At 53.5% G+C, this 22,665-nt stretch overlaps 1 protein-coding gene across 3 annotated transcripts in view; it reads left to right on the top strand.

The window, feature by feature from the left end:
* Nucleotides 1-22,665, top strand: part of Cdk18 (cyclin-dependent kinase 18) — a 33,547-nt gene that overhangs the window by 3,767 nt on the left and 7,115 nt on the right. The window contains exons 1-4 of one of the 3 annotated variants that reach the window (XM_087580118.1): nucleotides 3,418-3,716; nucleotides 20,403-20,551; nucleotides 20,748-20,827; nucleotides 21,768-21,893. In XM_087580118.1, the coding sequence (XP_087436244.1) occupies nucleotides 20,428-20,551; nucleotides 20,748-20,827; nucleotides 21,768-21,893 (330 nt within the window). In that variant the 5' untranslated portion in view covers nucleotides 3,418-3,716; nucleotides 20,403-20,427. Of the gene's footprint in view, nucleotides 1-3,417; nucleotides 3,717-20,402; nucleotides 20,552-20,747; nucleotides 20,828-21,767; nucleotides 21,894-22,665 lie in introns of those variants that run through there. The other 2 variants (XM_087580119.1, NM_001100506.1) reach the window with 2 other exon arrangements.

Raw genomic sequence — 22,665 nt, 5'->3', positions numbered from 1 at the left:
GGCGTGGTTGAGTGGGGGACACCAGAGTTTGGCACTGGGAACTGACCCTGCAGCTCTGTGACTGCTATGCAAGCTCTCTCCCCTAAATCACACCCCACCTCTTTATATTGCTTAGATATCCAGATTTGGACCCCATTTTTTTATTTTTTATTTTTTATTTTTTTTTAAGATTTATTTCTTATATATAAGTACACTGTAGCTGTCTTCAGATACACCAGAAGAGGGCATCAGATCTCTTTACAGATGGTTGTGAGCCACCATGTGGTTGCTGGGAATTGAACTCAGGACCTCTGGAAGAGCAGTCAGTGCTCTTAACCACTGAGCCATCTCTCCAGCCCCAGATTTGGACCCCATACCTAGACCAGACATGTCTTGAGCTTTCTACCCGTTTGCCTCGGCCTCCCGAGGAGCTGGGATCACAGCCATGAGCCCCTCTAAAGCAATGCCTTAAAAGGGAGGTGAGCTCAGAATTCTGAGGGCAGCCGCATGCTGGACAGGATGATCTGACAGTCCTGGGCCAGGTCGCTGGCCTTATATTGTTTCCACTGTCATCTGTCCTCTGTGAAGCTGTGCTGGGGCAGAATAAGGCTTCTGTCCTCTGCCCCCAGCCAATGTTGTCTTGACATGTGACAGTCCCTCTGGGCACCTCTCCCCAGTGGACAGTGAGATGCATGAGAACAGGGCCCGAGTCGAAGGATCTAGTACCGGTGGCATACAGTGAGAGCTTCAAAAATGCTCGTTGGGCAGACAAATGATGGTAGTGGTTTTCTCTCTAGTGCTTGTCCAGTCTTCGTGAACCAACCCCTGGGCTAGGACTTTAGTATATATTATCTCTGATATGCCCCACAGTCAGATGAGATTGACTTTAGTCTCTTTGTCTAGTGATGCAAAATCAGGCTCAGAAAGGTTAGGTCACTTGCCCAAGGTCACACAGTAGTAAAGAGAGCCCTGAGTATGAAGGCACACTTATGAAACCCCAAGGCCCTGTCCAGCCTAGCACACTGCTGCTCCAACCGTGACTCTTTTTTTTTTTTTTTTTTTTTTTTTCTGGTAGCACAGACACACAGGTCTGTGAATATTCTAACCATCCTTCAAGTCAGGTCCTTTTCTCTCCACTGTTGGGGCTGCCACAGTTCAAGACTATCACTCTTCACTAGGCTTGACCTCTGACCTTGCCCCCACCCCCCACCCCCATCCAAGGGAGAGGGTGTCCTAAGGTGACCTGGTGAGATCTCTTTCCTGAGATTTTCCACGCTGCTCCATGTCATCCTGGCTCGAGAATCGCCTCTGTTCTCTTCCAGTGACCCTCAGCTCAGACAGAGCACAGGGACTGTCCCTGGGCCACACAGCACTGACCTCTGCACTGCACCAGTGTCACAATGGGACCATGTTCTGAAGGCTCAACTGCCTTCAAAATCATGCCCCCTCTCCCTCCCTCCCCCTCTCTCCCTCCCCTCCCTCCCTCCCCCTCCCTCTCCCTTTCCCTCCCTCTCCTTCTCTCCCTCCCTCCCCCTCCCTCTCCCTTTCCCTCCCTGCCCCCCCTCCCTGTCCCCCTTCCTTCCCTCCCACCTTCCCTCCCACCTTCTCTTTATAAGTTGGCTACTTCAGGTATTCGTTATAGCAATGAAAAGCAGACTTGAGCCTTCCACTTGCTCCCCTTCTTCACAAACTCCTGGAGGGCTAGGGTCCGGGTATTATTTATCCTCTGTCCTCAGAAGCCTGGTTACTGCTTGACATGCAGAAGATGTTCAGAAACTGTTTATTGGGACCTTTTGACCTTACCCCCTGGCTCTCTGAAACTCTACCCTTTGGCCTCATCATCTCTAATCCTCTACTTAGCCATAGTCCAGCCCCCTAACATGCCTCCCTGCTCCCTGTCTTTGTTCTCCTCCTCCTCCTCCTCCTCCCCTCCTCCTCTTCCTCTTCCTCCTCCTTTTCCTTCCCCTCCCCCCTCTTTTTTCCTCCTCTTCTTGAGAGTGGGTCTCACTGCTTGGCTGGCCTGGAATCCACTGGGGAGACCAGGTTGATCTTGAACTTATGGTGATCCCTCTGCCTCTTCCTCCCTGCAGGCAGGCCCTTGCCACCATGCCTAGGCCCAGGTATTCCTAGTCACTCATGGAACAGGACAGGTATCCTTTGCCCCAAATCCAGAGGCTCGGCTGTAGGCACTCTTTGCAGCCCTTCAGCTTGTAGCAGCCAGCCACAGCTGCACAAAGTGCTCATGCCCAGAAAAATCTACAGGCCTTGGTAGAGAAAGTAGCAAAGAGTTGGAAGGCCCTCTGTGGGGTGTCAACCACCTGTAAGTCACTCTCCTGTGGTTGTGACCTCAGGCCTACATCCTCTCTCCAACACCACATTCTCCTCAAGCCAACAGTTTGATTCAAAGCACCCTTCTCAAGGGCACCCAGATTGCAGAAGCTATGTGCCATGTCTGCTAAAAGGATAGAGGGCAAGGACCTCCTTGAAGTAGTGCCCGCAGAGCACAGGAAGCAAGGCGAGAAGGGCCCTGCATAAGGACACAGTCCCTCAGCTCACCCCAGAGCTTTGTTTAGCTTGTGTGTGCATTCGCGTTTCACCCACAGCTATGTGCACCCACCACATATGATCTTGGTGCCATGGAGCCCGAAGCTGTCAGATCTCCTAGAACAGGAGCTACAGACAGTTGTGAGCAATCATGCAGGTGCTAGAAACTGAACCTGGGTCCTTTGTAAGAGCAGCAAGTACTCAGAACTCTTAACCATCTCTCCAACCCTGGCCGAGGGGGAGGGGTGTTTTTGACCCCTGAAGTTAAAACAGTGTGGATAGAACGTTGGCTGACCTGGGTTCTAAACCTTACTCTCGATGACTACCTTGGGCCTCTTCAGTCTCCTTTCTGAGACTCAGTTTCCCGTTGTGTAAAATGAGAACTGACTTAGCACTATCTGCAAAGCTTCTTAGATGATCACTTGACCAAAAGGACAGAGTTCCTCTTCACAGTGGGATGCTGGGCGGGAAGGAACTCTTCCTCCAGGCCATGGAGAGGCAGAGCTGGGGGAGGGGTTCAGGAAGATATTATCAGGTAAGTGACAATTTCACACTCCAGAAGAGAAGAGAGGAGAATAGCCAAGGCCCTGTGCTGGGACATTAGCTCTTAGGTGCTAGGCGCTGGGGGACGAATTGGCACTCAGCAGGTTTGGTAGAGAACAGTTAGAGACCTGTCCGGTGTGGTCCAGGCCAAAGGGCCTCACCCTGTACTCAGGGTCAGCTTATGAGGGGAACAGGAAGAAGCACCGGCTTTAGTTCCCAGAGTGGGAGAAAGGGGTGGCCCCCGGGACAGAGGGAGAGCAGGGGATTGGCAGTGGCTGTGGGCAGGGCCGGTCCGGACAAAGGCGGAGTCAACTTGTACACGTGAAAAACTCTGGCTGGGGCCGGGCTTTTGCCTTCCTCCTCCTCCTCCTCCTCTTACCCACCTTCCTGCACCCCTCCCTTCTTCCTCCTCCCTCAGCTCAGATTGCAGCTTTGGGGGGGTGGAAAACCGCTCACCTTTCTAGAACCGAGAAGAGCCAGGGTCCCGAGTAGGGACCCCGGCGGGGCGCGGGGCGTGGGGCGCGGGGCAGGGCACCTAAGCCTGGCAGCGCGGCCGCGGAGGGCGGGAGCCGGCTCGCCACGACCGGGACACGCACAGAGTCCGCGGCGGCGGCCGGAGAGGGGCAGCGCGCCGGGCAAGCTGAGCAAAGGTAAGCCGAGCGGCCCTTAAAGGGGCCGTCTGCCTTTGCGCTGGAGATTTGGGTAAAATTTCCGAGCTGCCGTAGGCAATGGGCGCTCGGCAGGCGCGCTTGTGTTTTGGGGTGGGGTGGGAGGGTGAAGGATGCCCTCGGAAAGCCACTCCCAAGTTCCAGGTGCTGAGACAGAACGCGTGCCCCGCGGGGACTCTGGATCCGGGACTCCCTTTGGCCCTGTGCTCCGTCGGAACCCTACAAAAGCAAAAGTTCCCTCCCAGGCACAAGTGCCTTCCTTCTGGGAAGGACAAGGGTCAGGAGTCCGGATAATGAAGGGACCCAAGAGAGTGTAGGGCCAGATCGCCACCTCGAAGGGCTTTCTGGGCTTTAGTGAACTTTCCAGCCCCACAGGCCATGGCTGGTAGGCCAGAGACCTGGGGAAAGCTGAGGACAGGTGAAGCCCGTAGCGTTGGCTGCGTGGTGAATAGGGTCGCTAGGGAACGCCTCTCTTCTCTTGGGGTAAGTCCAGAGAAGCGATGAACCTCCCCTCTTCATCAGCTGTGGACAGCAATTAATACCGCGTGGGAAAGGAGTGTGGGTGGCTTGGTCTTCAAAGACATGTTTGGAGGCCACAAACAGGACTCTGAAAATGGAGTGGGTCAGAGGCCCTGTTCCACCCTGTTGGGGGACAGGTCCCTGAAGGCCTTGTGGTTGTCTCCCCTCCCCCCCCCCCCCCCGTACTAAGGGGTCAGCACCCCTTTCCAGCCCCAGCGGCCTCATACATTTCTCTTAAGCCTCTCACAGGAGCAGGGGTGGAACTGGGGGGTAGAGGCAGTCCTCAGAACCCTCTGAGCTGTGGCTGCTGCTCTCTGCCCCTCTGCCATCCCTGCTTGGCCTTCAGCAACCTTGCCCAGCCTACTCAGCTGTGGTGTGTGGCCTGGGCCCTGTGGTTCACAAACACTACCAGTTGGCCCCCGCCCTATCAGATGTGAGATTCGGTGTAGACACACAGTACATAGTGAGGTGGGGTAGGGGTGCTGGGGGAGCCAAATCCTTGCATCTCAAGACCGCTTGTCTATATTGTGCCTTGGGCCTGGGATATCTTCTGGGGTGTGGCCAACAGGCAGCTGTGGCTGTGGCCTTGGGCTGCATCATGAAAGTCCCAGAGAGAGGCTCCCTCTGCCCCAGCTAAGCTCCTGTCTCCATTCTCTACTGTGTGCCAAGCAAGGTGTCATAATAATGTCATTATATTTCATGAGTGTTATCACCAGCCAAGGGACAGATTGGGGGGTGGGTTGGGGGTAGGGGATGGGGATGGGGATGGGAGTGACACAAAGGTGTGATCCAGTCTACTTCTATCTGACCCCAAGCCTATTCAACCCCTGCTCCACCTGGGCAGGGCCCAGCCTGGGTTGGAACCCTCAGGAAGGATGGGGGTAGTTCTCTAAGTAATGAGGCTCCCTAGGCAGAACCCAGCTTTACCAGAGAGACAATAGTCTGAGAAGCAAGTGGATTCCTAGCTCAGGATTGTGCAGGGAGGGGATAGATAGATGCCCTAAGATCCAGAAGGAATGGAGCTGTGTTTCTTCATCAATTCTACTCCCAGGAGAAGAGGCCCCACTTGTAGGGAAAAGCCTGTCTTGGATCTTCTGACTCCTACCTGGCTCTAGCCTCCTCCTTTGCTGCTGCTGCTGCTGCTGCTGCTGCTGCTGCTGCTGCTGCTGCTCCTCCTCCTCCTCTTCCTCCTCCTCCTCCTCCTCCTCCTCCTCCTCCTCCTCCTCTTTCTCCTCCTCCCCCCCTCCTCCTCCTCCTTTCCCGATTCCTCCTTTCCTTCCCTGAGTTTGGGACCTGGAGGGGAGAAAGGATGGCCACACCTAAGCTGTTCCCAGACTCCTGCGCCTGTTGATTCTGTGGCTCCCAGCAAACTCTCGAACTTGCTCATGGTCCTGTGTGGAGAGGAGCTTCTAGTAGAGAGGGTTATGGTGGTATAACACATGGAGGCTGAGGTGATCGTGTGGTGGTAAGGATTAAGAAAGGCAATGTCCTAGTGGTGCCCCAGGCTGACTCTGGGGCAGGAGACATAAAACTCCATCAAGCCAAGGCCTTGGCTACAACTTTTGCCTCTGGGCTGGAGAGGAGAGTTCTCTATAAGAGCATGGGGGAGCTGAATGCAAGCACGTGAGGAAGGACCAGCAGTCTGTGTTAGCCTTCTAGGGACTGGTGGGCCAGGTAGGCATTGAGCTGCAGGAATAGAGACCTTTAGCAGGACCCTGCCCTTGGGCTGAGAGGACCCTTTCCTGGCACTTAATTATTTGCAGTCCCTGTTCTGCTCTGCTGTCCACGAAGGACTGGCTGGCTGAGTTCCAGACCCACCTGCTTAGCTTCACTTCTTTGGGAATAAGTCACATTTCTTTCCCTGGGCTTTGTGTCTCCCAGTAACCCTTTCTCTCTTCTTCCCTGGACCTTTGCTCTCTAGGCATTTGCTGATGAGCTGGCATTTTCCCATCTCAGAGGGTAGGAACACACCAAGGTTAGCGCTGGTTCCTGCAGCCACATGTGCTCACGTGTGCGCGCGCACGCGCACACACACACACACACACACACACACACACACACACACACACACACACACACACACACAGAGGCTCGCAGGTGGCCAGAGGCCATGCTGAAGCCAGGTCCAGCATACACCAGCCTGTGGCAAAGCATTAAAGGGGGAAGGACAGAGGACAGAGGATGCAGGTGCCTTTCAGCCTGGTCAGTCTGCTAGAGCCATGATGTTCTCTCAAGGCCCTGTCAGCTGAGGGGGTGGGATCGGGAGGCAGGGCCTGAGGTTTGGCTTTGAGTTGAAAAGGGTCACAGAGCTGCCAGACAGCAAGCAGGACCCTGGTAAGTCAAGACAGGGAAGACATTGGCCCAAAGTTTAGAAGGAACCATGTTGATACATCCCACTGGGTATGTATGCCCTGGATATATCATGCCCTCCTTTTGACACAGGGTCTCTCTACATAGCCCTAGTTGTCCTTGGACTCACTATGTAGACCAGACTGCCTTTGAACTCACAGAAATCCTCCTGCCTCTGCCTCTCAAACGCTGGGAAATTAAAGGCATGTGCCACTGTGCTGGGCTGACTTTTTTTTAACAGTATGTGTGTTTAGGCCAGAGATTGGTATCGTTGGATGTCTTTTTCATGCTTCGTGGTTTGTTTGGTTTTGTTTTTTTGTTTTAATCTTTTCTTGAGACAGAGGCTCTTGCTCATCCTGGAGCTCACCCTGTTGATCAGGCCAACTGGCTGGCCACCTGTCCTTGGATTCCCCTGTTTCTGTTGCCTTCTAATGGGGTTACAAGGCTGCACTGCTGTGCCTGGCTTTTCCATAGATGCTGGGGATTTGAACTCATGTCCTCTCTCTCCCTCCATTAGCTGAAGTCATCCTTGGAAGCAGGCGGAGTCGAAAGGATGGTCCCAGAGAGGCTGGTTGATTTTCTCAATCACTATTTACATGCGTATGTCTCCGGCTAGCCGCTGGTGAAGCTTGGTGTATAATCCTGCCCCGCCACTCAATAGCTGGTTGCCTTTGGGTGAGCAATTTGCTCCCCACAAGCTTTAGCCTCTGAAATTTAAAATGGTTCATGTGGTTTTGAGGATTGCAGTGAGGTCATGTCTCCCACAGGCCTTAGCTTCTTGCCTTACCTGATGTCATTATGGAGGGCCAATGGTGCATGGAGTTGCTGGGTCTGCGCTGGGGTCTTTTCTGATGGCGGGATCTCTATAGTAGGGACATAAGGGCTTGGTCCCCAGGGTAGGGGGAGAGTGCTCTTACAGCACCCCTTGCCTTGCTCTGGCGTATCAGAGGGAATTCTGAGAAAGCTCCAGCCTGATTCTGCCCAGTCACTTTACACCACTCCCTCTCCAGTCTGGGAAGCCCCTTCAGGAACCAAGCCTTCCCTTGGAAACTCTCGTCTGGTGACTACCTTTCCATGTGCTGGTGGGACTCACTTCCTGGAAGTGGGCGTGTGGCTGGAGGGCAAGGTCTTCAGGCTAGGTTTGGCCAGCCAGGACATCACAGAGCCTCTCTCTTTGATATAAATGTGTTGATGCTGGGCACCCCATTCTGAGCTGATTCTCACATGAGGCCTCATCTCCAAGCAAGGCAGCCAGAGGGCATCCTCTGGTCCCCAGTGGCTCTGACACTGAACTGTATACTCACTTCTGGTCTCAGTTCTGCCTGTCGCTCTGAGGAGCCTTGGGCAGATAACTTTCTTAGTCTGATCTGCCTGCCTTGAGAAATAGAAGCCTAGACCAGAGATTTCTAAACCCCATCAGGCTCTCGGATGACGCCATCTTTTGCCAGTAAGCTGTGTCGTGAGGCCCCAGGAGAGCCTTATCCTTGCAACCCTCCAAACTTCACAGCCCAGATGCTTCTCTCCACTGAGGTCTAAGTACCCAGTCCTTGCCATGACTCAGAGGGGCAAAGAAACTCAAGGAGGCCTCATCCTTGACTCAAGTTGGAGGAGAAAAGTACTACCAAAGAAGTGGGCACAGGATTCAAATGCTACATAAATACCAGATACTCAAGGGCAGGGACTGTGAGTTACGGCCCCTTCCAAACATAGACCTGCTTTTGAATGGTCTGTGAACTACGAATTTGTTTTATTTTTATTTTTTGAGTCAGAGTCTTATGTAATCCCATGCTGGCCTAGAACTCACGATATAGCCTTGAAGGGCAGAATACCACCCTCTGGCATATGTCACCATTTATAGTTTTTGTGGTACTGGGATTGAACCAGGGCCTTGGATACTTGTCAAGAACTCTGCCTACTGAACTGTATCTCTGGGCCTGTTTTGGCTTTTCAAGACAGCACCTTGCTGTATAGCCCTGCCTGACCTGGAACCTGCTGCGTAGACCAGGTTGGTCTCTCATTCATGAGTACTAAAATTCAAGGCATGGACTATACCACTCAATATATAAGAGCAATATATATATATACATATATGTATATGTATATATATGTGTATATATATATATATTTTAAAGTGGTTGGGGAAAAACTCAAAGGAAGAGAAGAATATTTTATGGCACTTAAATGTGTAAAATCGAGATCTTAGCGTCTTGAAATCAACGTTTTCTAGAAGGCAGCACACTCCTCCCTCCACAATGGTGGCATCGCTTTCCCGCAGGACTGGCAAGGACGGTTGGCTGACTTAGTACAGGAAAAGCTTGCTGACCCTTGCTCAAAGTAATCATGCTGTTCTCTGGGCCTTCTCTAAATCACTCTGGAATCTCAAGCTAAAAATACTCTTTATTTACAAAGAGGTATTGCTGCTTTCTTACTAGGTAAGCGGTAAGTGCCCATTATGGAGATGTTAGAAGGCGCAGATGGGAAGAAATGAAAACCCGCCCACAGCTCTAGAGCCCAGGTGACCACTGTTGGCACTTCGACCAATTGCCTGCTTTACATCTGCCGAGATGGTGTTTATATGGATGCCGGGGCAGTGCGTCTGGACCCCGACATGCAGCTTTGCCAGACTTACCCAGCAGCCCTTTCAACTTGAAAATACCTCTCATGCTGGACTCATGAGAGACATTCGGCCGGTGGTTTCGGGTAGATGGCTGACCCTGCGTGCTGAGGCCCTGGGTGTAGAGGGCCTGGAACTGCGCTGTGGGTCAGAGTCACCAGCACGGGGGCTGTGGTTTCCACCCCAGGAGAGGATGAGATCACCCAGGATAGTTGTAGAGGGAAGAGCAAAGAGCCAAAGAGGGAACTTGGGGTGTGCTGCCTCAGGGGCAGGTGAGGAAGTGAGGTCATTATGGGAGTTGGGGGAAGGGAAGGAGCAGAAGAGACCCAGGAGGTTGGGTTCTTACTAAAATGAGCAGTGAGTCCAAGGCACAAAGCGCAGGAGAGGCCTGGCCCTGGACATGTGCTTTGTGAGGCCAGTGAGCTGAAAGGAGCCCTCCAGGGGCCTGTGCCCTGGCTGCTGAGTGACACAGACAGGGATATTTAGAGAACAGGGCAAGAGCCAGGGCAGCCTAGAGGTTCTCCAGAATGGAGGAGCAGGAAATGGGCCCCCGGCCTAAGTGATCACCTGGACCAGCGAGGGGGAGGCCTTGTGGTGTTGGAGGAGGAGAGAGGGTAGGGTAATTCCCCCAAGCCTGGGCTAGCCAGTGGAACCTCATGGGGTTGGTGGGAGTGGCAAGCTATTGTTTCAGACAGGCCGCTCTGATGGGAACAAGGGAGATTAGAAGAGGGTGACCAGACCGAATGTGGCTAGGGGCTAGTGTAGACCAGGCTGGTGGGAGTGGAGAATAAATAGACTGTGGTTAAAAGAGGCAGGAAATTCCTCTTACATACACACACTCCCTGTCTGTGGGACTCCGAGGTCCCCTGGGACACTAGTGTTTAAAGGCCCCTTCAGGCTAAAGTTAGGCACGGAGACAAAAGCGTGAGATGTGCCGGGCTATCTATCGGGACACTGAAGGGCCTGAACTTGACGTCCTCTGTTTCTGATGATGGTTGTGAGGACGGTGGTGGTACTGTCTGCAGAGCTGTTCTTTTAGGATTTAAAGAAAACCCTGGATAAGGGTTCAGAATTCAGGTTTTTTAAAAAATAATTTTACGTACATGATGTTTTGCCTGAGTGTATGTCTGTGTGTGTGTGGCGGCGGGGAGAGGGGGAGGCGTCAGATCTTCTGGGACTGGAGTTACAGTTAGGTGTGAGTTGCCATGTGGGTGCTGGGAATTGAACCCGGGTCCTCTGGAAGAACAGTCAGTGCTCCTAACCACCGAGCCATCTCTCCGGCTCTGAATTTAGAATTTTTTAAATTTTTATTTCTCTAATGAGAACCAGGTATATTTTGAGGACGCAGCATGATATTTTGTTACTCACCTATGTCAAATAATGATCGAGTCTGGGCATTAGCAGCGCTCTGCCATGGGAATGCTTCGCAGAGTCTTTCCTAGTCAGCTCTAGTCTCCGTTCTGGGCACAGTCGTAGGAGTTACCTGTCACAGTCCAACTCTGTCCGATTGGCTCTCCTTTCTCCTACCATCCTCCTGCCCCCGCACCCACCATTCTATTCCCCCTCGGTAAGAGCAGCTTCCTGTTTGTCTCTGTGTCTAACTTACTCCACTGACTGTAATCACCTTCACTTGCATGGATGGCAAGATTTCCTTCTCGACATTTGCATTCCCAACTTTAAAATCCACTCATGCATCCTGGGCATTCAGCTGCCATACTTCTTGGACATAGAGAGTCTGCTGCAGTAGAATAGCTCTTCAGACAGATTTCCCTCCCTTTGTGTATACACCCCGAAATAAGATTGCTGGGTCACAGATTTGGGGAGTCTTCTGGTGAGGCAAAAAGGTCCTTTGAGGTGGACTGCCAAGAGCAGCAGGGGAGGAAGAAGAGAGCTTCGAGTGGCAGCAGAGGCTGTGGGTAGTGGGAGATGGACCTACCCTGCTCTTGCTGCTGCTGCTCCTCTTCCTCCTCTGCTCCTCCTCCTGCTCCTCCTCCTCTGCTCCTCTTCCTCCTCTGCTCCTCCTCCTGCTCCTCCTCCTCTGCTCCTCTTCCTCCTCTGCTCCTCCTCCTGCTCCTCCTCCTCTGCTCCTCTTCCTCCTCTGCTCCTCCTCCTCCTGCTCCTCCTCCTCTGCTGCTCCTCCTCTGCTCCTCTTCCTCCTCCTGCTCCTCCTCCTGCTCCTCCTCCTGCTCCTCCTCCTGCTCCTCCTCCTGCTCCTCCTCCTGCTCCTCTTCCTCCTGCTCCTGCTCCTGCTCCTCCTCCTCCTCCTCCTGCTCCTCCTCCTGCCCCTCCTCCTCCTGCTCCTCCTGCTCCTGCTCCTCCTGCTCCTCCTCCTCCTGCTCCTCCTCCTCCTGCTCCTCCTCCTGCCCCTCCTCCTCCTGCTCCTCCTGCTCCTGCTCCTCCTGCTCCTGCTCCTCCTGCTCCTCCTCCTGCTCCTGCTCCTGCCCCTCCTCCTCCTGCTCCTCTTGCTGCTGCTCCTCCTCCTCCTGCTCCTCCTCCTCCTCCTCCTCCTCCTTCTGTTCCTTCTCCTCCTGCTCCTCTTGCTCCTGGTCCTCCTCCTCCTTTTCCTCCTCCTCCTCCTGCTCCCCCTTCCTGCTCTTCCTGCTCCTGCCCCTGCCCCTGCCACTGTTTCTGCCCCTGCCCAGGGTGTGATCATGAACTCCCCTGCTTCTCAAGGAAGTGGCACTTTAGTCAAGGGTTTGGGAGTAGGAAAGATTGAGGAAGGTCCTGTCAGCCAGGATGTGAGTTTGTTCTGTCTACCAGGCCCAGAGCTGACAGAGAAGAGGGCACTATATCCTATCTCATCACCAGGAAACCTAGAATCTTCTTGAAGATTACAGGCAGGCCTTGACTGAATACCCTCCCATTCCTCTCCCCAAAGAAAAAGGTATTCGATTCTCTACGTGTAGAGGTCCCTGAGCTCCAAGAAGCCAGAGGGTACAGAGTGGACATCAGGAGGGCTGATGGTCTGTCCACATGGAGGGCCAGGAATGGGGTCTCAGGGAGCGAGGAGTGGCCATCTGTAGGTGTTGGAACCAGGTCTGTTCCCAGTGAAGCACCTGCCCGGTGAGCCTCTGGTAGAATCTGCCTATAAGTGACAGGAGTCCAAGAAGAGGCCCAGGACAGGGCCATCCCCATCCCACAGCCTGGAGACTGCCAGATACATTTGGTTCTTCTCACCGCTCACCCGCATTGGGACGCTTCCAACTTTGACACCAAGTGACTTCCTGTGAGACTTTCTGCTGGCCAGGAAGTTGTCCCTTCTGCCCCACCCTCCCATCCTACCGCCACTGATGCTGATGTGGAGGGCTAGGACATAATGGAGCCCTAGGGCCAGCCTTTGCTTGTTCACAGGTGGCTCTGGGCAGACTGTGGTTATGGAGGGATGCACAGGTAAACAGGGAAAGCGAAGAAGCAAGACAGCTACTGTGCAGAGTCAGGCATTCTGCCCGGTGTGCCACAATGCTATGGCCAGGGACTCTACAGTCCCAGGTTGGAGATGTCAGGAGCACTGAGGGGAGAGGAGGGCACACTCAACCTCTGGAGGATGAGTAGCTGGCTCTCCTCTGGCACCTGGTCTGCCTGGCATTGCAATCCAGTCCCCTCTTAAGCCAAAGAGAGTCGAGAAAGAGAGTCCAGTGTTACATGGGGGGTGGAGACGGAGATGCTGTACAGCCTCTGCTAGGGCACCCGAGGAGAGAGCAGGGCCAGATCAACTCTCCTGTACTCACCGCAGCTGGCCCGGCCAAGGAGAAAGTAAAGCTAGAAATAGGTTTCCAGCTGCCTGAAGGAGGAGGAAGGGCAGCAGTCCTTGATTACCCGCAGCAGAAAGTTCTGGAGCTCATGGTTGGCTGTGGTACAGTCTTTGCCCTTGAGGAGTCTAAAAGTTGTGCATATGTAAGAAGAAAGAAGCTTCAAGCTGCAGTGAGTCGGTGGCTCAGTGGGCTTCCCAGCCACCCTGAGGAGCCACCAAACCCCTGTTCCTGCCCTGGAGGATAGCAGGCTTGGTTCTGAGTATCTGCAGGCTGCTCCAATGGCCACAGGAGAGCAGTGCTTGTGTATGCCTTCCCCAGGTGAAGGCACCAAGGGGGGCGATGAGGAAGAACATTCCAGAGGGGCGTTGTGTGCGGAACAGCGGAGTGTGGGTGTGGCAAGTACAGTCAACAGAATAGGACCCTCCGGGAAGGGCAGAGAGCTGACTCTCGAAGGACAAGAGGGCCGGGCATGGTAGCGCGCACCTTTGATCCCAGCACGCAGGAGGCAGAGGCAGGAGGATCTCTGTGAGTTCAAAGCCGCTCGTCTCATAGTGAGCTCCACCACTACACGGAGAGACCCTGTCTCAAAAACATCACTGAGAGAAAAAAAGGGGACAAGGAGGAGACAGGGACGCAGACGTCAGTGGCCTGTGTACTGGACCCTCGAGTTTGGGCTTCCTGTGAGGGCCGAGCTCACTCGAGGGATTTCTAGCAGGTCAGCACGCCATGTTGGAAGCATGCTGAGGTTGACAGGTGCCTGTCACTGTTGGATTAGAGGCTTAGACGTTACCTCTGCTAACAGGCAAGTCTAAGACATAGGGTGCCTTCCAGGTGGCACGGCCAGGATGTCCTTTGACCCCGATGGAGAACTTTGGTAAGGCTCACAGCATGAGGCTCTTCCCATAGATCTTTCTGGCCATGATGAAATGCTGTATACCCTGACCACTGACCTACAATCCCAGCACCAAAACCAAACAGAAGAAGATGCCTCGGAGGTCCAGAGCCCAACACTTAGCCTCCTGACCTGGCTTCCTGTAGGTTTTGCCCAGCCTGGCCCCAGAAGGCCCTCTCCCGCTTCCTGCATTCCAGAATCTGTAGGAATGTTCGATGAGTTCAGACACTGTCCACAGCATCTGCTTTTTGGCAGTGTGACTTCAGGCCTGTCTGTCCCCCTCAGTTCTGGCCACCCCGATGGCCCCAGGCCTACATATAGCCTTTCTCATCCAGCTGGGATAGGGTGGTAGTGAGGAGAATTCTGGCTGCTGCTACTGCCCCAGGCAGCAAGGGGAGCCAACTTCCCTGTGCCTCATCCTCCAGCAGGGTCAGGTGCCGGGCGGGCAGGCAGGCAGGCGGGCGGAGGTTATGGGCTCTGCCAGCTCCCAGAAGTACAGGTTTCCCTGAAGGTAAATGTGTTTGAGGCCTTGCTTATGACGTCTGCAAACTTGGTCAGCCGTTGCCTCTAGTTCCTTAAAATTCCTCCAAGGCACACAGTGGCTAAGTGCCTGAGATAGGGACCGGATGGGGAAGCGGAGGGTATCAGGAAGTCCCCAGATGCTGGTCTGCCTTTGGGAGTGAGGGTCACGCGCCATTGGACTTCAGAAAGCGGACAGCTTCGAATTATATCCTTCAGCCCCTGGCTGATACCAAAACAGCCCTGCCCACCCCCCCCCATGCCATGAATGGAGTAGGTGTTCACACAAGCCTGCTGCTTCAGGGCCTGGGCCTGAAGCTGACAAAACCGAAGATCCAAGAGACCTAAAGTACATGCACAAAAGCCACTGGAGGCAGAGCCCGATGCAGCATGGCCCGGTGGGACGGGAGGTCAGTCAGGAAGGTCCAAATGCTTGGTTCAGGCTGGGTAACTGCAGTCAAGTTCAGGTAGGTGGCCCTAGGATGCCTGGAAGGAGTTTGCTGAGAGGATGAGTTTGCTCAGGGATGGCCTCCAGAGTTATGAAGTGACCCTTGCCGCTGCCTCTGGCTCCTTCCTAGTGCCCTGTGTGTTCTGCCAACCTCCATATTCTCCAGGGTAGTGTCCCAAACTCAGGGCATGGATAGACGACATCTGAGGTAGTCCTGGGCTGGGGGACAGCAGGCCAGTGGGGAGGGGCAGTGGGCAGGGCTGTGTTGAAGCAGTACCAAGAGCCACCATGGGCTTTGCTGATGCTACACGTGTGATATAGACTGACTCAGAGGTCATCTGATGTCAAAACTGACCAGCTCCCTCCACCCCCTGGTCTTTCCACCCTAGTTCCCAGGACTGCAGCACGCACCAGGGACTGCTCCACACTTCTGCCGGCTAGGCTGCATGTCCTTGACCGCTATCTTACCCCACATAAAACCTCCCCTCCCAGCCACTACTTCCCTCCCCCACTGCTGCCAGTCCTCTGTCTCTCACTTGGGTCTCTACAGAAGCTGCCTGTCGGGGCTGCTTGCCCATGTACAGTCTGTTATTAACCTGGCAGTCAGAAGGAGTCGATTCAGACATCCACGGGATCTTGACGTTCCTCTGCTCTCGTCCTCCTGTGCGCTGAGATTCCTGCTGTAGCTGCTCTGAATCCCCCGACCCTACCATCACCCCACACTCTCCCCTCAGCACTCAGCTCTGCCATGGGACCTTTGCATTTGCTCTTCCCCCATTGACCTGCTCCCTTCACGTTCTACGTCTGCAGTTTCACCTTCTTAGGGAGCTCTTTTTTTTAAGATTTATTTATTTATTTATTATATTATATTATTTATTTATTTATTTATTATATATAAGTATACGGTCTTCAAACACACATCATTACAGGTGCCACCATGTGGTTGCTGGGATTTGAACTCAGGACCTCTGGAAGACCAGTCAGTGCTCTTAACCACTGAGCCATCTCTCCAGCCCTAGGGAGCTCTCTTTAATGATTTCATTTCTATTTTATATGCGTTGGTGTTTTGCCTGCTCGTAAGTCTGTCCCCGGGGTGGGGAAGGTATCAGATCCCCTAGAACTGGAGTTGTGAGCTGCTGTGTTGGTGCGGGGAGTTGAACCCATGTCCTCTGGGAGAGCGGCGGGTGCTCTAACCACTGAGCCATCTCTCCAGCCTTTCTGATGGCCCTGTTTAAACTCAGCACCTCTTCCCCTCTCCCTCCTCCCCACTGGGTTCCCCTTTACTGCGCTCGTTGGCATCTACAGCACTACCCGTTTTCACTACATCCTTACCCCATCAAAAGGAGCAAGGCGGGGCTGGAGTGTGTTGTGGTGGCAGAATGCCTGCCTGCCTGTTGGGAAAGAACATTTGCAACCTAGGTCTCAGGGAGGGGGCAGGACTGGGGAGGACCTCGGCTAGAAGCGGGGAGTGATGGTGGTCACCGTGATCCACTCGACACCCCAGAAATTGCTACCTCACTTTGAGCAGATTGATCCCTTCTTGAAGTCTCTGGGGGCTAACTAAAGCGCTCCATACACCGTTCGCCTCCTAGCTGGCTCCCTGCTGGCCTCAGAGTCTGGCCTTTCTTGTGTTCTCATGGTGCACAGTGGCCTAGCAAGGCCTCTCTTTCCCTCAGGCCTGGCTCCTCCCCCCCTTCCCCTGTGACACCCTTGTCTCTGGCACCAACAGGAAGTGCTGGCAGCTGGTGTGTGCCTGGGAGATAAGGAGTTTTTACCTGGGCAGAAGGTAGGAGGCAGGTTGGCTAGGGTCCCATGACCCAGCCTACAGCTCCAGAGGGTCCTCTGAGGTGACCTCCCCCGATGACACCCTGCTGGGTGGCACCCCTACACCACACTTCTCTTTCCCTGGCACCAGTTGCACGGGACAGACCCAGATGGCTCTTTGGCCTGGGGACAAAGGCCACACTGTGCCTGGCCCTGGGCGGGCCTCAGGCTGGGTCACACTGAGCCTTTCTGTCCCTTTCTGTTGGGGATGAGGGGCAGACAGCACCAAGGTGACAGGCCCTTTTCCTGTCGCCCTTCCCCCTCAGCCCCCAAATCTGAGGAGCTGATTCTCCCAAGGCAACAGTGACAGAGCATCTTGTATCAGAGCTGGGGAACAACCAACCATTCACTGCCCCGAGTGCCCTGTCACACCCAAGACCCTATTGGGTTCAATGCCCTAATTGTCCCCAGCAAAGAGAAGTAGCCACTCTCTGCTCTGATCACCATTCCTGCTGCCTGCTCTCATGTCACCATCAGGAAGTCTATCCTTACGTCTAACCTCCATTCCTCATGCTGTAGTGACAGCCATTTCCTCTTGACCACTTCTCCAGCAGAGCAGCTGGTTGCTATTGCTGTGCTGTAGCCCTGCACACCACTCAGGTCAAGCCTTGAGCCTAGAGCATGGGCTCCGGTCTGCATGTCCAGCCTTTCCTCTCGGTTCTGACCTCCACTCTGCCCTAGGCCAGCTATTGGCTCTTTGCTCCTAACTGAACCCGAGAGCAGATGGGATTTTGGCTCGGTTCTTGTCTTGAAGAAGTCATCCACCCGGAACAAAAGCCAGGGTGTAAATCATGGCAGCTACTGGGAGATCCCTGAGCTAACAACCCATCATGCAATCCCATAAGCCCACACTATAGGCTGACTGCAGGGAGAGCTTTTTATTTTTATTTTTTAGACAGCTCTGGTTCTTCCTGGTAGAGCTGAAGCCGTGAGCAGCCAAGTGCATGTGTCCCTGCATCCCTTAGAGTGGCCTTGGCCATGTGCCCCACCACGTGCCCCATGTCCCTTCAGCTATGGTCTCTCTCTTTGTCTCTGTCTCTCTCTGTGTGTCTGTCTGTCTCTGTCTCTGTCTCTGTCTGTCTCTCTGTCTCTCTCTCTCTGTCTCTCTCTCTCTCTCTCTCTCTCTCTCTGTATCTGTCTGTCTCCTTCCTGTGTCCTCTGCAGCTTTGGGGGCTCCCCTCCAAACCCAGATGGCAGTTTGGAAGGGTGGGCTGATAGCCCTCACTTGAACACCTGAACCCCAGATCCTGCCAACCATGTCTCTACATGCTGGTTATTGGAGAAACTGTCTTAAAAATACATCTTCTGCCTGTCTTGGAGGGACAAGCCTGTAATCCTAGCACTGGAGAGATTGAGGAAGACTGGAAATTCAAGCTAGTCAGGGCTGCATCAAAATAGCCATTGCAAAAGACGAGCCGGCCGGAACCACGGCTCAGTGGTCTAGGGTGCTTGCTGGGCTTCCAGGAGACCTGAGTCCTCTGCCTAGAACCCGTATCAGACATCTCGCAGATGCCCGTAATTCCAAATCTAGAGGATCCACCTCCCTCTTCTGACCCCCAGGGGCACCTGCATCCGCGTGACATATACATATATACATAGGTATACACATAAATTAAAAAAAAAAAAGTCTTGAAGGTGAGGAGGTAGGCATTTTCCTTGCCTACCACTTGTAAGGTCCCAGGTTCGATCCCAAGAGTTCCAGAAGCTGATAGTTTGGATTTTTTTCCCCAGTGTTTCTGGTCATCCCAGCATTCAGCACACCTGGACAACAATGGACATCTACCCGGAGTGATCTCTGCCCTCTGGTCCTGCTGGGAATGAGAGTTACCAGGCAGGGTGTGACAAGACTTCTTGTCACTGAACCCTCTGTCACCTCCACAGAGCCTCCATGGGTCCTTTCCGTTTAGATGCCACACACAAGGGCATGTGGCAGAGTGGCTGTCTTCTGGGAGCCTTCTCCCAGAGTTCTGCAGAAGGCAGGCGGAGGCCGTAAGAAGAAATGAAATCAATAGAACTCCAGGGGGGCACCCAGGTGGGCAAGGCAAGGAAGCTGGGAGAGCCTCAGCGGTGCGCCACCATTAACCTGAGTTCCCTGGGAGCAGGGATCTTGTTTGGTTACTGGAACCTAGTGTCCGGCACCGTGCTGCGCACAAGACGCCCCACAGGCGGTGTGCTGAACTGACTCCGACTGCAAGCTGCTCAGCAGAGGAGGGCTCAGCTGGCCGTGTAGACAGAGCCTTCTGCTTGAAAAGGCACAGGCCTGGGTCAGGACAGCCTGGGGGCCCAGCTCAGTTATGGTAGGGACAGCCGGGAACGTGGAGTGCAGGGGAGTGGACCTTTTCAAGGCTCACAGAGGAAGGAGGATATATCTGATCGTTAAGCAAAGCAAACATGTTACTGACCCATAATCCTTTAAACCAGGAGGATTCTGGAGGGGCCTGGTTGCCTTGGCAACTAGGTGCTAGCCAGCCACAGGCCTGAGCATCCTCCAGAAGTGGGTTAGAAGTAGGCCCAGGGAGGAGTGCAGATGGCCCCTCCCAAAACAGGGATGTCTGTTGCCTTCCTGATGCCTTCCTGGCCAGGATGGAGAGGTCAAGAGTTATATAGCCTCTGGTTCCTGCAGCCCCACTGTAAGTAAAGGCATTGGGGGCCCCAGGATGGAGATATGGCTGTAAAAGATAGCCTATAGCTGGTAGAAGGTAGGCCTATAGGAAAAGCATGATGGCCCATGCCTTTAATCCCAGCATTCAGGAGGCTGAGGGAAGTGGATCTCTGTGAGTTCTAAGCCTGCCTGGTCTATATGAGTTCCAAGCCAGGCAGAGATTCACAGTGAGACTATCTCAGAGTAGAGATAGAGGAAGGGGAGAGGGAGGGAGAAAGAGAGAGAGGGGGGTAGGGGGCTAGAGAGGTGGCTCAGTGGTTAAGGACACTGACTGCTCTTCCAGAGGTCCTGAGTTCAATTCCCAACACCACATGGTGGCTCCCAACCATCTGTAATGGGGTCTGATGCCCTCTTTTGGTGTGTGTGAGGGCAGTAACAGCGTATTCCTATTCATAAATAAATCTGAGAGAGAGACAGAGAGAGAATAGAATGAAGTGCCCACCTGTAGAAAGCAGAGTTCAGAGGGCCAGCTCCTGCCCCAGTGTCCTCAGGCGAGAGAACCCAGGCTTGCTCAGAGGACTGAGGTGATGGACGGTCCAGCAACATAGGCGTCCCCTTTCCCCATCTGGCTGAGTTTCCCACTCTGTCCCTGACTTGCACACCGCATCTGCATCTGCAGCACAGGTGGAACTGGGCCATGCATTTACTCTCCTTCGATCTCCTTCCTAAGGACCCAGGATGAGCCAGAGAGGGGACATTCTGGTATCAGTGAAAGAGACCACGGAGTCTGAAACCTGCTGACAGGTGGCCGGCAGCTGCCAGTCCGTTAGGCTCCTTCAGAAAGAGCAGATGGCCCGAGGGCCGTGCAGTTCTGACATCCTGCCCTAGAGATCTCTAGACCCCCTGGAGGCTGAATGTCTGGAGTGGCCTCTTGCAAACCTGTAGCTATAGCTATTGATGCCGTGATGCCAGGGGAGGGAATATTCATGGTCAGAAGATAGCTGAGGGTCACTGGAGAAGGGAACAGGGTTAGATCCTGCAATCATGGAGCTGTGGCTCTGGTCACGGGAACCTAAGCATGCCACGTGCAGAACCTGGCTCCCACGAGTCCCCTGTCCACATTGCCTTGTTCTCTCCTCTCTGTCCCAGGACCCACCTTGGACCCCTGCTGATCATGAACAAGATGAAGAACTTCAAACGAAGGCTTTCCCTGTCAGTGCCCCGCCCAGAGACCATTGAGGAGTCATTGACCGAGTTCACCGAGCAGTTCAACCAGCTCCACACTCAGAGGAATGAGGGTGAGGGTCAGGCCACCTAGCTCTTTCCCACCCAGACTCCCTGTGACTGCTGCTGACTAGCTGACATTAAGGAGAAGGGGTGGTGTGCTCTGGGCTGGCGACAGACTGTGGAGTGGGAGGTGGGGACTGACACTTGTCCCACTCAGACATGCCACTCAGTCCCGTGAGCTGTAACCAAGCGTGTTCTCGCCCACAGACGGCAGGGACGAACCTGGGCAGCTGTCTCCGGGCGTGCAGTATCAGCAACGGCAGAACCAGCGCCGATTCTCCATGGAGGTGAGGGTGCCCCTTCCAGGCTGCACCGGTCAGGCATACATCACAGCGGTATATATACATGGCAGGGTGGGTGCAGCTTATTGTGGATAAGTGTGGATTATTTGGCGAGGATATATGCCAAGTGCTAGAGCATTCTTGGTTAGACAATAGACTTTTTATTTTTTATTCTTCGGATATCTTTTATTTACATTTCAAATGTTATCCCCTTTCCTGGTTTCCCATCCATAAACCCCCTGTCCCCTCCCCCTCCCCCTTCTTCTATGAGGGTATTCCCCCTCCCCTACACTGGGGGTCCGGCCTTAACAGGACCAAGGGCTTCTCCTTCCATTGGTGCCCAACAAGGCCATCCTCTGCTACATGCAGCTGGAGCCATGGGTCTGTCCATGTGTACTCTTTGGATGGTGGTTTAGTCCCTGGGAGCTCTGGTTGGTTGGTATTGTTCTAATGGGGTAGCAAACCCCATGTTTTTTTTTAATTTATTTTATTCTATGTATATGAGTTACACCGTCACATACACCAGAAGAGGTCATCAGACCCCATTACAGGTGGTTGTGAGCCACCATGTGGTTGCTGGGAGTTGAACTCAGGACCTCTGGAAGAGCAGTCAGTGCTCTTAACCACTGAGCCATCTCTCCGGCCCAAACCCCATGTTTTTATAATCCACATACCCATGCCAAGTATAGGAAAAAATGTGCTTATGAAATTACATTATCTGTGACAGGGTGAGATATATGTTCTACTGTGGCCCAGAGAGGAGAAGGAACCGTCTAAAGGTCACACAGCAATCCTTGCAGGGCCACAAATGTTCACCCTTCAGGTGGTTGTGAGCCTGAGGTCATAGCCTGTGGCTTGGCCTTCCCTATAGGGACAGATGATCCAGAATGAGAGGCAAGGGCCTCCTGGGGCCAACATGATGTTCCTATCCCATCTGCCACCTCAGGACCTCAACAAGAGGCTCTCTCTGCCCATGGATATCCGCCTGCCCCAGGAATTCCTGCAGAAGCTACAGCTGGAGAACCCAGGGCTGCCCAAACCACTCACCCGAATGTCCCGCCGTGCCTCCCTGGTGAGTCCAAGAGTGTGAGACACCAGTGTGGGAAGACACTCCTGGCCTTCTTCACCCCAGCTGAAGCCTGTAGTGGTTTCCAGAAAGCTTCCTATGCCTCTGGCGCCACCTGCTGGCCCCTGAGGATTTTGATAAGTAGTCTCTCTAAGTCAAGGACACACCTGGGCATGGAGCCTACAGTCCCTGAGTCCCCTGGGAGCCCCAGAATTTCCCCCACTTAAGACCAATAAACCACTTAACTGGGCTACATAGTTCCAGGTCAGCCTAGGGCACACTGTAAGGTTCTATCGGAAACAAACAAAACAAACAAAACCAAAGCAGGAGTATCTGAATAGGGTTCAAGTTGTGTTTTGCTATGCAGAGATGTGGTTTGAGCATGTGAGCATCTCCGGAGAAGCCACTGTGTACATCCACAAGTTCACTAAAGGGAACAAAGTCCAAAGAGCAACTGGACTCACTTTGATGGAGCGAGATAGGCAGTCAGTACTGTGTGTCCAGCCCCACGGAGAACATTGATTAAGGAAACATTTTCCTGGCCAATGAGAAAAAAAGCCCACACCTCCCCAAAGCGGGGAAAACCCTCAACTATGGTCATCTATTCCTGCTAGAAGGCCGCACAATGTGTTATATAGCACACATATGTTATGTAATGCTTAATAAAAAAATGAAAGACCTCCCAAATAAAATGAAACAACAAGCAAAAAGCCAACCACACAGAAACAAACAAAAGACCCATCGGCCCGCCCACCACAGGTTTTCAGTCCCAGCTGCC

The sequence above is a fragment of the Rattus norvegicus genome, chromosome 13 (assembly GCF_021556685.1).
Source record: "Rattus norvegicus strain SHRSP/BbbUtx chromosome 13, alternate assembly SHRSP_T2T, whole genome shotgun sequence".
Lineage (NCBI taxonomy): Eukaryota > Metazoa > Chordata > Mammalia > Rodentia > Muridae > Rattus > Rattus norvegicus.
The sequence above is the reverse complement of the archived record's forward strand: the minus strand, read 5'-3'. Positions and strand labels throughout refer to the sequence as shown.